General features: G+C 35.4%; 1 protein-coding gene across 9 annotated transcripts in view; it reads right to left on the minus strand.

Annotated features, from left to right (window-relative positions):
• EPB41L5 (erythrocyte membrane protein band 4.1 like 5) overlaps positions 1–15,196 on the minus strand; it is a 133,382-nt gene that overhangs the window by 76,329 nt on the left and 41,857 nt on the right. For all 9 annotated transcript variants that reach the window (XM_019715485.2, XM_074335200.1, XM_019715484.2 and 6 more), the window contains 5 exons: positions 14,785–14,873; positions 12,292–12,361; positions 7,701–7,870; positions 6,580–6,686; positions 4,926–4,953 (listed from right to left, as the gene is read on the minus strand). In XM_019715485.2, coding sequence (XP_019571044.2) covers positions 4,926–4,953; positions 6,580–6,686; positions 7,701–7,870; positions 12,292–12,361; positions 14,785–14,873 — 464 coding nt within the window. The remainder of the gene's footprint in view (positions 1–4,925; positions 4,954–6,579; positions 6,687–7,700; positions 7,871–12,291; positions 12,362–14,784; positions 14,874–15,196) is intronic.

The following is a 15,196-nucleotide window of genomic DNA, read 5'->3' on the forward strand; positions in this document are numbered from 1 at the left end:
CTTATTAGGGAGACCACTTCATGGATGGTGTAGGTGCCTGATCTCTGCACTGTACACCTGAAGCTGAAGCTGAACAACAATGAATATCAACTATAATTTAATACATGTATAGTCATAGGATGTGGAGTACAGCATAGGGAATAGAGTCAGTGGAACTGTAACAGCTATATATGATGTCAGAGGGGCAATAGATTGGGGGAAGGGGTCATCACTTTGAGAGGTGTGTAAATAGCTATTACATTGTTTTGTACACCTGAAACTAATTTAAAAAAAAAAAGAATGAAGAAGTCTTGCTAAAAGGCTGAGTAATGAGGCATGAAACCACTTTATATGCTATTTTTAATTAACCACATCTCTATTACAAGTTGAGTCACCAGAACGTGCACTACTATTGCCTGCGTTCAAATCCAAGCTGCTTCACTAGCTCTGCTCTCAGAACTTTAGGTTCCTCAGTTGCATGAGGATTAAATGAACTAATACTAGCAAAGCACAAAGAACAGTGACAAACCAGCGGATTAAAAAAAAAAAAAAAAAAAAAAAACCTCTAAAAAAATTATTGTTAATGTAGCTCTGTTGCCAAGGCAAATGTAAAGAATAAACGAGTTGTTTTTTGTTTTGTTTTCAAACTAACCATGTTATTCTTCCCAGAGTGCATTATGGGCTGGCTCAAATAACCCACAACTCCAAATACTAACGAAATCTCCCTACCCTGCTTGGTACAGAAATTAGACTCATTATTCTATGATCCCCTGGGTTACTGTCTGGAACTTTTCCCTTAACTGGGAATAACTACAATAGGTGATGGATAAAAGGTAAATAATAATGAGAAAAAAGTGCTTAACTACGTGATGTTAATTGGATCATAGCTCCCTATTTTCAAACAATTTGAAATGTAGTAAGAACCGTCTTTTCCTAATTACACATATTCTTTCAACTCTGCTAATATGAAAGTAAGAAGGAAAATTTCTCATTACTGACCTAATTCAAGCTTTCCCTTTTAAAGACTACCTGCTATAACAGACTCCCTTTGCTTTCATGCAACTTCTATTCAACATTTCCTCCACCATTTCTTCTTTTGCACTCTTTTTTGTCTTCAAGATTCTATCTGCTAAACCTGTACAAAAATGTGAACTATCCTGTAAAATGTCACCTATTCTTATGAAACTTTGTATCTGTCAAGACTCACAAGGGAGTAGTTAGAAGGGGATGAAGTGGTACAGGCAAAATGAATGACATCAGCCAATTTAAAAACCTGTTGTTCAAACAGGCACAATACAAGGTCAAGAAGCTTTTTAGGTCAAATAGTTGTGCTTTTTCAAACAGTACTGTTTTCCATGGTTCACTGGAGCAAAATTATTCATGCAAAAAGGACTCTAAGGGCAAGATTAAAACGGCATTCATGCCAGTCCAAGTTCAGGTTCCCTCAAGCACAATAATGAGTAGTGCTCAATAACTTTCAGGACAGTTAGGTACCCACTCCCTCTATATTTAATTTCTAAAAGTTTATTCTAATAAAAAAATAAAAAAGTATCATCACTTAAATATCCCATTTCTGCTGTATTTTCCAGAGCCAAAAGTATCACTCAAAAAGAGAGAAAAAAAGTTATTAAAGTTAAATCAATTTTAATTCTAGGAAAGAGGCTATATTGTCATATTCACTTTTTGGTCAGAAATGTGTATTTTAAAAATATTTTAAAGGAAGACCAACTCTTGGAAATAAAAGCCTTAATTTTTCAACTGTATATCACATTGCTTAAATGCTGTTTACATTTTTGCTGACTTCATCAGCTTATCTTCTCTAAGCCAGGGGAGTCCAAACTTTTTTCAACGGTTTTCACCAAGGGCCATATGCGGTAAAATACACAAACAGCTGGGCCACTCACTCGAGGTGAAGTACATATTGCCTCATCTGGTTTATTTAAGTAAACTAAATATATTTTTGGAATTTGCTGTGGGCCAATTAACAATGGATTGCGGGGCCGCAGTTGGCCCGCCGGGCCGCAGTTTGGACACCCCTGCTTTAAACTCTAATATTCTGTCTTAGCCTCCTTTTTAGGTAAGCAAGACGTGATCCATTAAACAAACAAAAAAAGTTTTAAAAATACAAAACACCTCTAACATTTCTCCATCATTTTTCTTAACAGCATAGTTTATATATAACTCCAAGGAAAATAAAATAACCAATAAAGAAACTTCAGGGGTTATCCTTATTCAAAAAGCAGAGTGCTTTTGTGGTGAATCACTAATCATAGCCTGGCTGTAATGGCTTTCAACGTGAAAAAAACTGAACAGGACATCTCAAGGTGAGGCTGACCATACTCAGTACACATAAACAACTTTTCCTTTTGAACAAGCTCTAATCATACATCTGCCATATATAGGAGTGTAGACATTCAAAAAGGAACAGTTTTGTATGTCCTGAAGATACTTTAACAGTCATTCCAGCAATCTCTGATGTTTATCAATGGTTGAGAAGAATGATATGAATCTATATATAGTAATATGAAGGTCTGACAATTAAGTTCGCGAACTTATTGCTACAATGTTGCTAACCTTTTTTGATATCAGAGGGATTATTCATTATGAATTTGTACCAACTGGACAAACAGTTAACCAAGTTTACTGTTTGGATGTGCCGAAAAGGCTGCATGAAAACATTTGACAACATGAACTTTTCACCAACAATCTTTGGCTCTTGCATCACAACAATGCACCAGTTCACACGGCACTGTCTGTGAGGGAGTTTTTAGCTAGTAAAAAAATAACTGTATTGGAACACCCTCCCTACTCCCATGATCTGGCCCCCAATGTCTTCTTTCTTTACCCAGAGATAAAGGAAATATTGAAAGGAAGACATTTTGATGACATTCAGGACATCAAGGAATATGACGACAGCTCTGATGGCCACTCTAGAAAAAGAGTTCCAAAATTGCTTTGAAGGGTGGACTAGGAGCTGGAGTCGGTGCATAGCTTCCCAAGGGGAGTACTTTGAAGGTGACCGTAGTGATATTTAGCAGTCAGTTATGTAGCACTTTTTCTAGGATGAGTTCATGAACTTAATTGTCAGACCTTGTATATATGATTAAAACTAATTGAGTGATCCAAAGTAGCACTTCCAGAATGTTGGTTTAAGGACTCCAGTGCAACAAAGATTTAGCTGGTGAAAATTATTTAAAAAGAAAAAATCATCAAAAGGCATACATTAAGTAGAGCAACATTTATTCAGGAAAATCTACTAATTCTCAGAGCTGAGTTTGGCACTTGAGCCACAATTTGCTCCCTTTCCTGAATCTCCTGAGTTCAGTGTTGTGGAAGCTCTACTCTAAGTGGGTGCGGCCAAGAAAATGGAACTCTCTCTCAGCAATGCAGACTTTAAATTGGCTATTTTAAATATGTTCAGGAACTAAAGAAACCAAATGTAAAGAAATAAAGGAAAGTATGAGAACAATGTCTCCACAAATAACAGATTGCCATTAAAGGGAGAAATTATTTAATAATCAAACAGAAATTCTGGAGTTGAAATGTACAACGCCTGAAATGAAAATTCACTAGAAAAACACAACAGCAGATTTGCACAGGTGGAAGAATGAGTGACTTGAAGATAGATAGGTGCAGTGAGATTATCTAGTCTGAGAAAAAGAAGGGAAAAAAATGAACAGAGAGTTGAAAACCTTTGGGACATCATTAAATGTAGCAACATAAGTATGATGGCAGTCACAGAAGGAAAGAAAAAGGAGCAGAAAGATAATTTGAAGAAATAATGGTTGAAAACTTACAAATTTGATGAAAATAATATACCATGGAAAAGAAACCAGAAGAGAACTGGATTGGCAATACTTATATCAGACAAAATAGACTTTAAAACAAAAAAGTTACTAAAGAAAAAGAGGGACATCATAATAAAAAAGTTCAACAATTATAAACATATATGCACCTAACAAAAAAGCCCAAAAATACATGAGGCAAAAACTGAAACAAAACTGAAGGAAGAAAACAAGCTGGTTCTTTGAAAAGGCCAACAAAACTGACCAACTTTTACCTACACTGACCAAGGGGAAAAAAAGAAGAGAAACTCAAATTACCGAAATCAGAAATGAATAAGGGGGCATCACTACCAACCTTACAGAAATAAAAAGGAGTAACATAAACAACTATATGGTATAAATTAGATAACTCAAATGAACTGGACAAATTCTAGAAAGACACAAACTCCCAAACTGACTCAAAGTAAAAAATGGAACCTGAATAGACCTATAATAAGAGATTGAATTAGGGATTTTAAAACGTCACACAAAGAGGAAGTCCAGGCAAGATGGCTTTAATAGTGATGCTAGCACACATTTAACGAAGCATATCCATTCTTTTTACAACCTGTTCCCAAAAAAATAGAAGGAAACATTTCCCAGCACATTCTGTGAAACCTATATTACCCTGATACCAAAACCAGAAAAACTATAGACCAGTATCTTTGATGGATAGATATTTTTTACAAATGTCCACAACAAGATACTAGTGAACCAAATCTAGCAACATGTAATATAAAGAAGGATTATACACCATGACCAAGTGGGGTTTACCCACAAATAAAATTAATTGCTTATCTGCAAATCAACCTTTCCTTTTTGAGCTTCTTGTGGGCAAGGACCCTAATTTATCCATGTTTACATCCACAGTCATGTGCCAATAACAAACGTACATGTCCTTCTCATTATAAATAGCACATCCATCCCCACCCCCCTCTATTTCTTTAAAGTGCTTTATTTTTCTTTGTGTCAACTTTATCAGCAGTATGTATTTATTTGTTCTCTGCTATATCACAAATGCTTAGGGACAACACTGATAGATCTTCAACATGTATTTAATTAATGACAGCAACTACATAAATTCTAAAACATTCTATGTCAAAGTTGCGAGACATTACCCACCTGAGTTCTTCAGGTTTTGCTGTACTTGCTGATAAAATTAAAAAAGAAAACATCCCATTAGTTTCCTCTTACATGGTAATAAACTACTTCACTATTCATAAAAGTAAATCTGCACTAACTACTTTGTAAGACATGTTTCCCAACTATAGATTTAAAAACCTTCATGTCGGGCCGGCCCAGGGGCTCAGGCGGTTAGAGCTCCGTGCTCCTAACTCCAAAGGCTGCCAGTTCGATTCCCACATGGGCCAGTGGGCTCTCAACCACAAGGTTGCCAGTTCAATTCCTCGAGTCCCGCAAGGGATGGTGGGCTCTGCCCCTGCAACTAAGATTGAACACGGCACCTTGAGCTGAGCTGCCTCCCGGATGGCTCAGTTGTTGGTTGGAGCGCGGGCTCTCAACCACAAGGTTGCCAGTTCAATTCCTCAACTCCCGCAAGGGATGGTGGGCAGCGCCCCCTGCAACTAAAATTGAACACAGCACCTTGAGCTGAGCTGCCACTGAGCTCCCGGATGGCTCAGTTGGTTGGAGTGCGTCCTCTCAACCACAAGGTTGCTGGTTCGACTCCCGCAAGGGATGGTGGGCTGTGCCCCCTGCAACTAGCAACGGCAACTGGACTGACCTGGAGCTGAGCTGCGCCCTCCACAACTAAGACTGAAAGGACAACAACTTGACTGGGAAAAAAACAAACAAACAAACAAACAAACAAACAAAAAAACCCTTCATGTCACAAGTGTTCTAGGGTTTACATAAAGTCAATAGTGATAATTACTTCCATTTTTGAAATAAAACAAAATAAGCATGCCTTTCTTCTTTAAAAACAAAACCATCAGTAAGCCTTCTAGAGTGAGCTGAGTGACAACAAAACATTGTCAGTGGAAAATAAGAGGTAACTTAGGGTTTTAAAACATCACAAATTGAAACGGCTTCATTAATAGCTATGCAGTATTTAATGTATAGCCATACCAAAAATTATGAATATAAATCAGTTTGCTAAAGAATTGACACTGCCAAACATCAGGTCACAGTGGTTGTTTGGGGACAGCTGGTGATGACTCTGACATTGGACATAGTGAAAACTCAATCTGTATTTTAATACAAACGTAGATTGTAAACCAAACACAAGTTTTAGTTTGTCAAAATAAAACATGCTTTTTATTACATCAAGTAGCTTCAACAGCAAGTAACATTTATGAATATGAAAATGTCTATGTATGATATACATTGATTAAATTTTAAAACTGTTATTTCACAGAATCCTTAATATTATACCATATGAAATAATCTTTACTTTAAATTTATTCATTATTTACCAATGTTTTTAAAGTTCCTAAGGGGAATGAGATCTAAAAGTCAAAAAGGGAAGAGAAAATGTTGCTCGGAAGAGTAAAAGAATACGAACAAAAACTGAACACAAACTCAGAAAAGTGTTTAAATTGGGATTAACATAAAATTTAATCTGAGCAACAATACAGGCCAAGTTTTCCCCCTTGTATTTTATTAAACTGATTATGCTAGAACCAAATTCAATAAATAAGAGTACTTTAGTTGACTGGAATAAACTTAAGATGCAGACAACATCCTCTCAAGTAAATAATACCAGCACATGATGAACTGTTAAGAAAGAACAGTCCTTTGAAACACGGTTGCATTTTACCTTTCATCTGTAGAGTCCGACGAGAATATCGTTTGCTGGGCCTTCTTTCAAAGGATGTTGACCTTCTTGCTTTATTGGTTTTTGTGGTCTGATACTCAGTTTTCCCGCTAAAATAAGGCATGTTAACAGGAATAAGAGAATATAAGGTCTACAGTAATCAGACATACTAAAATGAGAGAAAGTCTAAACTGGGCTTCTTTAAAAAACCATCCTGAGGGAACTATGACTACTAATAGTGTTGATGTCTCTCATTACCACATCATTCTTTCTCTCTTTAGGCTTGTGTGAAACGTGCAACACACAAATTACGTCGTTTTTGCTTAAGCATGCACATCACCTAAGAACATATTAAATAATCTTGGAATATCTGTATTTTTATAGAACTCCCTTCTCCTCCCCATTCACACTCATCAATGAAAAGTGAGTAGTAACTGAAGATTTTCAGTTATTTTTTTCTAATTCCAGAAATACTTAGAACCACTCTTCTTGATTTCCATTTAAATCGTTTGAAGAAAATGTCTCCTCCCCACTTTTAATTTAGATAGAAGCTCTCTTAATGAGTCCCACACAATCATCTTGCCACATTATTGATATTATCAATTCCTTCTTTAAATCATACTGACTGAGTCTCTGGCATATGCTTAAAACTCACAATCAATAATCTATTCCGAGGAAAACCAAAACATTTCTAACTTACGACCAACAAACAAGTTGTCTATAAGAATAATGGAACTTAACGTCTATAAAGGACCAGAAATGTTATCCAGATTAATTTCGTACTCAGTGTAGGATACCCTTTTTCTATATGGTACCCAGCTCTTGGATGGAGACTCCTCAAAACTAATTACATGGATTTAAATTGAGGGCTCACTGATACACAAAGTAAATGTCAAAAGGGATATAAAATCCATTATACCATTATAATGTTTTCCTGTCTATTCTGGAAATTACAACTACTAACAATACCACTTTTTCTTTTCTTTTTTGGCCAATGGAAAACACTGGCAAACACATTATTTCTAAGTGCCCTAGTTTCCACATCTATAAAAGAAGAGATTGGTCTAAAATTTCTGGCCTCTACAAAAGGATGCAAAATATAGCAGGCAGCTATTAACATTAACCTATATCTAAATCGTGATCCTAGTCGAATAAATCCTGATCGCTGAGAATTCTTTTGGACAGGGCCTCGGAGGCGGAAGAAGGCATGATGCTCCACAGCACATTTCCATAAATGTTTGCAAGCTTTTGGATGATCCAGTCTAAAGACAAATGTATGTTCCTGCTCTTTGCCCTGAAAAAAGATAAAAGGAGAGGTAATCATTAGGTCAAACAGTCCTGCTCTCTGCTACTCTGCTATAACTACAACCACAGCAATACCAAGAACCAAATAACAGATCCAGTTTGCTCCCTGAAACTGACACTCTTTATAGCTACCTATACAAAAAGAAAGAGTTGAAATCAAGCCGCCCATTTTCTCAGCCAATATAAAATTATGCCTAAGAGGGGTCTCTCTAACTATGTGATCTCATTTCTCAGAGATACATAAAATGAGGCTTTATCTGTCATACTTTGGGATAAATATATAATTATAATTAAAGGATAACATAAGATCTGGCAATACATATCAACAGACTTAAAGATGTCCACACTCTGTCATAGTAACCATACTCGCAAGAATCTAATTATAACAGTTAACATCCACAGGCACTTCCCTAAAACTTTCACATGATACTTCAATGATACTATTAGCCCCATTTCATAGATAAGGAAAAATGCTCAACATCACTAATCATCAGAGAAATGCAAATCTAAACCACAATGAGATATCACCTCACCCCAGTCAGAATGGCTATCATCAACAAGACAAATAGTAACAAGTGTTGGAGAGGCTGTGGAGAAAAAGGAACCCTCATACACTGTTGGTGGGAATGCAGACTGGTGCAGCTGCTATGGAAGGCAGTGTGGAGGTTCCTCAAAAAATTACGAATAGAAATACCATATGACCTGGCAATCCCTCTCCTGGGTATCTACCCAAAAAATCTCAAAATATTTATACATAAAGACAAGTGTGCTCCAATGTTCATTGCAGCTTTGTTTACGGTGGCCAAAACATGGAAACCAAAATGTCCTTCGATAGATGAATGGATAAAGAAGTTGTGGTATATATGCACAATGGAATACTATTTGGTGGTAAGAAAAGATGAAATAGGACCGTTTGTGACAACATGGATGGATGCTAAGCGAAATAAGTCAGACAGAAAAAGCAGAGAACCATATGATTTCACTGATATGTGGTATAAAAACCAAAACAACAAAAGAACAAGACAAACAAATGAGAAACAAAAACTCACAGACACAGACAATGGTTTAGTGGTTACCAGAGGGTAAGGGGGGAGGGGGGTGGGAGATGAGGGTAAAGGGGATCAAATATATGGTGATGGAAGGAGAACCGACTCTGGGTGGTGAACCCACAATATGATTCATAGACGATGTAATACAGAATTGTACACCTGAAATCTATGTAACTTTACTAACAATTGTCACCCCAATAAACTTTAATTTTAAAACAAGCTACACAGAAAAATGAATAAAAGATGAATGAATGAATGCACTACTCATATTACAGAATATTATATATAGTTTAAAATGACGTAGATCTATGTGGCTACACTTGTTTAGGTAAAATTAAACAAGCTGAAAAAAAAAAAAACAAATACATACACACACACACGTATATATATTGGTGGCCAGCTATGGGCAAGGAAGGGGCAAGCTGGGGGGGGTATGACCTTAGCTGTATCAAATATACTGTTATGTATCTATTTCTAAAAGATAATTCTGAAGCAACAATACCAAAATGTGAAAGCTAAATGGGTGAAATTGATATTAACTTGTTTCTTTGTACTTTTCAGCATATTTAAATTTTTAGAATTTAAACTATTTTGTCATTTAAAAATATTTTATAAACTCTATATGTAGTTTCTTCATGACCTCGGTATGGGCAAATAATATTCAATTTTAAGGCACAAAAGTTACTGACTACAAAAGAAAAACTTATAAACTGTATTACATTACAATTGAAACCTCTAATTTATCCAAAAGATACTATTAAGGAAGACAAAAGGCAAACCAGGGAGAACATACCTGCAACACATATACAAAACACTAATACCCATAATATATAGAGAACTTCTTCAGTGAGGAAAAAAGCACATGACCCAATAGAAAAATAAACAAAAGACTTGAATAGGCACTTCAGAAAAGAGAATATCCAAATATTCAATACACATATAAATGCTACACATGTAGTCTTCGGGAGAATGCAAATTAAAAATGATTCTACTACCAGAATAGCTAAAATGAAAAAGAGAATACCAAACATTAGCAAAAAAATAAAAAAGAACAAATGAAACTCATACACTGTAGGTGGGAGTGTCAAGTTATATAAACACTTCGGAAAAGCCTGGCAGTATGCACAAAAGCCAAACGTATGCATAGCCTAGTGTTCAGAGAAGCACACTTCTTAATAGCCAAAAACTCAAAACAATTCAAATGTCTGTCAACAGTAGGATGGGTAAATAAGTGTAGTCTACTTATAAAATGGAATACTATATAACAATAAAAATAAGCCAACTACAACTACTTGGTGCAATAGGGCTAAAGCTCACAAATACGAAATTGAAATAAAGAAGCCAGAGACAAAGAGAACATTTAGTTAGGTTTCCGAAGTTCAAAATACAAGCAAAAACTAATGTGTGATGTTAAGTCAGGAGAGTGATTACCCTTGGGGCACTGTACTTGGTGTGTGTGGGGGAGCACAAAGAAGATTCTATTATTCTGGTAGTATTCTATTTCTTCATCTAGGTGATGGTTATACACGTGTATGTGAAAATTCAACAAGCTATACATTTATTTTTGCACTTAACTGCAAAGGTATATGTTATACCTCAATGAAATGTACCAACAAAAACTACACACGGAAAAATGTATAAACTAACTCAAAGTAGGGAAAACCTTTCTATGATACAAAACCCGTAAGCCATAAATGATCGACAAATTCACCTATGTACATTTTTAAAAATACATGGCAAAAATCACAATAAGCAGTGTTAAAAGATAAACAACTATTAGACAAAATATTTACAATTTCTACAGTAAAGGGCAAAACCTGTAAGAAAAAATGTTCAACAACCCAAAAGAAAAAATGGGCAAAGGATATGAATAGTTTGGAGAAAAGGAAATACAAATAACTCAAATGTATGAAAAGATACTCAATATCACTCACAATAACAAATAAAAATTAAACCTATAATGAATTCCATTTTTCACCTTTCAGATAAACACCCTGTGAGGAAACAGGTTTGTACACGGATAAACAGTACAACTTGACAGGATTTCTCTATATCCAAGACAAACGCACATAACCATTTGAAAAAGCTAGTCCACCTCCAGGAAATTATCCTACAGATACTTGCCAATGTACAAATTAATGTCTACAAAGTGAGTAAATGTCAATTAATTGAGAATTAAGTAAATTATGGTATATCCACACACTAGAACACTATGCAGTTTTAGGTTTTTTTATTAAAACAAAGAGCATTTTATGTACTGAAACGAAAAAACTCCCAAAGATCCCAAGTTATAATGTAAAGTTAAAAAAGGATAAGTAGAGAACAGTATATAAGCATGCTAACTTCTTCATAAAAAGAAACTGATACACACATTTGCTTGTATATATGTATAACGTACCTTGAAAAAGATATCCAAGAAGCTAATACTGTATTAGATCAAATCTAAAATGCCATCGTCTTGTAAGATGCACAATCATTTTATGGCCCAGTATTACCAATTAAATCATGACCATGTTTCTTATCATAGAATTGTATTTTGTTCTTGAAGGAGTGCCTTTAGATTTACATACAAGTATCATTTAATCACATATATGCTTACATAGAAAAGAAAAATAATTCGTAACATTTTGCCCAATTTGCTTTTATCTATAGCTATCTATATTTTAAAAATTTATTTCTTTGCACACACTATATTTTTTATTTACTCACAATTCTGTGAGTTTTGACAAATGCATGGAGTATAGCAACCATCACCAAAATCAGGATACAGAAGAGTTCTCTCATCCCCCCAAAATTCCGTGCGCTCTTCCTTTGTAATCGAGCTACCTCACTCCACCTAGTCCCAAACAAGCAGTGATCTATTCTCCATTCCCATAGGTTTCCCTTTCCCAGACTGTCATATAAAGGGACTCAGTCAATCTTTTGAGTCAGGCCTCTTTCACTTAGCGTAATGCATTTGAGATGCACCCATGCTTTCATGTGTATCAATCAGGGACTCGATTTAACTGAAAAAAAAGGTAATCCTTAGTTTAGAAGGCTTTATTAAACAATATTATTAGATCTTTTGATTAATCTTTTTGATCGGGTATTAAAGAGTTAAAGACATTTAAATGTAATTTTTATACAAATAAGATACATTGTCAATGAAGACTCAGGAATAGTCTTTTATATTGTCTTTAACCTTTAGGGCAGAAAAACCGTATGTTGAGGATGGTGTGACCTGAAGTGGGAAATTATTTAGTTAAATTATTAATTATACTAAGCTCTGTGGCTCTAAGAAACAAGGGCCATTCCCCTCTTTCGGAATAAGATGCCACATAACACACTCACTGCTACATAAGTAACGCAACACAATTCTTACCTGATCATCATCTTCTACTACCACCAGAGTTAATTTATTCTTCTTAAAATCCAACCTGGTTATCTTGGGCCTGTAACAATATGAGAATAATAGCCAGATTTCAAATAAATGTCCTCTAAATTAAAAAAAGAATTTGTTGTTACTTAAAGCATATTAATCATCTAACTTCTGAACTGAAAACTGGTAAGAGGGCAAACATGACCTGCACTGTCCATTAAAAAAGCCTCCAATCTAAAAAAACTAGTTAAGGTAACAGGAAAAAAAAATAGCATTTCAAAAGCAATACCACTACCAAAATTGATGCTGCACATTCACCAGGAATTACAAATGTTAAGCGGAAAAAAAAAACCACGAAAAAATCCATATATGCGTTTTTTCATAGGCCCCCAACTATGGTATGAGATTCTCCACACCTAGTGTCGAAGCAGCAGCACAGGAAATGGATACAGGAAAGACTATAAAGCCTTTTGAAATGTATAAAGGAAAACAAATTATTGATTAGGGCCTTCAACTGTATTTTCTACAGCAATTTCGGTTTGAGGAAATACATGATTAAAAAAATTTTTTAGAAACCTCACTTTGTGGCCCACTTTCCAATTCCATTTCCCACCTGTACTAAAATCCTAAACAACCTTGCACATTTGAATTCTGTATTTCTATGAACTGTAAATGTCAAAACAATGCAACTGTCACTGATTTTTAAATTTAACTTACATAAAATATAATCATAAAACATAACTCGTTTACAAGATCTGTATGAAAACAGTAAGTAAAGAAGTGTGATACCGTAGGTGGAGGAGGGGGAAGATGGAGCACTTATTTAAGTGTAACAAATACTTACATGATGCCTACTGTCAGGTACTCTTCTAAATGTTTTACATGCGTTAATTCAACTGATTCTCACAACAAGCTTATGAAGTGGTATAAAAGATGCTTTCTTTCTCTCTCCACCTAGAGCATTTTTGGCCATGAGGCATATTCCATCTGCCCATAGGGCATGCTGGAAGTGTCAGAGAATTAACACTCAAGGGCTAGGTAACTAAATACCCCAGCTCCCTCACCCATCAAGAGACAAATGACAAAGGTGTTTCTCTCCAATCTCTCCTAGCAGGGACAAATGGATGCGAAAACAAATGAAATACTATCTTCAACATTTTAAGGCAAAATAGTTTTCAACCTAAAATTCAATTCTCAGCTCAATTTTCAAGAAAGCTTAAGAGAAGATTATACCACTTTAAGGCATCCAAGGATTCAAATAATTTACCTCCTACACTCTTTTCTAAGGCAGTTACTTGCGTATATACGTGTGTGTATACTCGTGTATAAACAAATATAGATCCAGAAAAGAGATAGCAGCACTGGACAATGAGCTCTGAGAGGGTTTGAACAGGGCTGCATGACAGAAGTCCTTCACAGCAGAACATCGAGAGACAGCTGGCACAGGACCACTACCTAGAAGGGGAAGACTGCAGGCAAGAGAAGTGTCAGGAGAGAGGGAATGAGAGAGGGGGCTTATGTGTGTAGGCGATGGCACTCAGTAGCAAGGGGAGGGTCCCTGCATTAGAGAGCTCTGAAGGGTAACAGTGGTTTGCAGTCTTTCATAGCTATAAGATTTGTCTTATGTATGGCTAGCAGTTTGCAGTGGCATATGCAAACCAGACAGGTTCTAAATAGCTAAATAGCTAAAAACATATTTATTGGGCTATGTGTAAAGCAAGTGGATGTGTAAGAATTTGAGCTAACAGCCCTGGCACGCTGTGGAAGAAGTAAACAACATAGGGGCCAACATACAGGGCTCACCCTCAGCCCACATATATAATACCAGTGCACTACTGAAGTCTGTACCCCACTTCTGACACAGACAATAATGTAAACAGTATTTCCTGATTTCTAGCTTTCAGGACCAACCAGACAAAACCTGAAGAACTTAATTATGGTCACGAAATCTAAGATATCTATCCTTGATGTAAAAGTAAAACACAAATACAAGATGTAAAAGTAAAACACAAATACAATCTAAAAGTTTGGGTAATAGAAGCTGGGACACAGAAAGAGAAGCGTAGCTTAAAAGGAGGGGTAAAAGAATTAATATCTTCCTTTTACACAATAAGGAGTAGGGAGTCAAGATTGTGGAACAAGAAATACTGAAAACAGTAACATAATTATATGACGGGAATTAAGTGCCCACGTGAACATTTAATACATATAAAAACATGATATTTATATTAAAACACGTATTTTGAAATAACTTGAAACTAATGGAAAATATGGATACAAGTTTTAAAAATTGCCTGTGAGGAGTGGAACTAAAGATGGGTAGGAGTATGACCGGAGACAGCTCCAATTCATTTACAAGTTTTTCAGAACTACCTTATTTGATTTCCAAATTCTATTTTATGTACTACCTTCATGTAAATGAAGTTATATGAAGTTTTCTATTTACACATTAAAAAAACCAAAACAATAGATATCTTTGACATTAACTCTGCTTACCAAAAAAATAAGCCAATTTTGGTCTCTCCTTCAAAAACAAGGACTCCTGTTGGGGTTAGTCCCAAGCTATAGTCATTTCCGTCTCTAGCCTAATTTAAAGAAAACAAAATATGTTAGCTTTATTTGCATAAAACAGGTTTCACATTTTCATGCAACTGTTTAATTTTATTTTTACATTGAATTATATTAATTATATACAGGTAATATTAATATGCAAGGTTTTTTAAACAATTACAATATTCAAAATAACATTCTCAGGGTTATTCATGTATACATTTAATTTGCAGAAACTGTTGAGGTATGTCTTTACTGAAAATAGTTATACTCCCACTACAAAGAAAGCGCTTTCCATATTCTCCCCATATTCTACTCAACACTTAAATCACAAATTAAAAAAAACACACAAAAACTG

This window comes from Rhinolophus sinicus, linkage group LG01 (assembly GCF_036562045.2).
Source record: "Rhinolophus sinicus isolate RSC01 linkage group LG01, ASM3656204v1, whole genome shotgun sequence".
In the NCBI taxonomy this organism is placed as follows: Eukaryota; Metazoa; Chordata; class Mammalia; order Chiroptera; family Rhinolophidae; genus Rhinolophus; species Rhinolophus sinicus.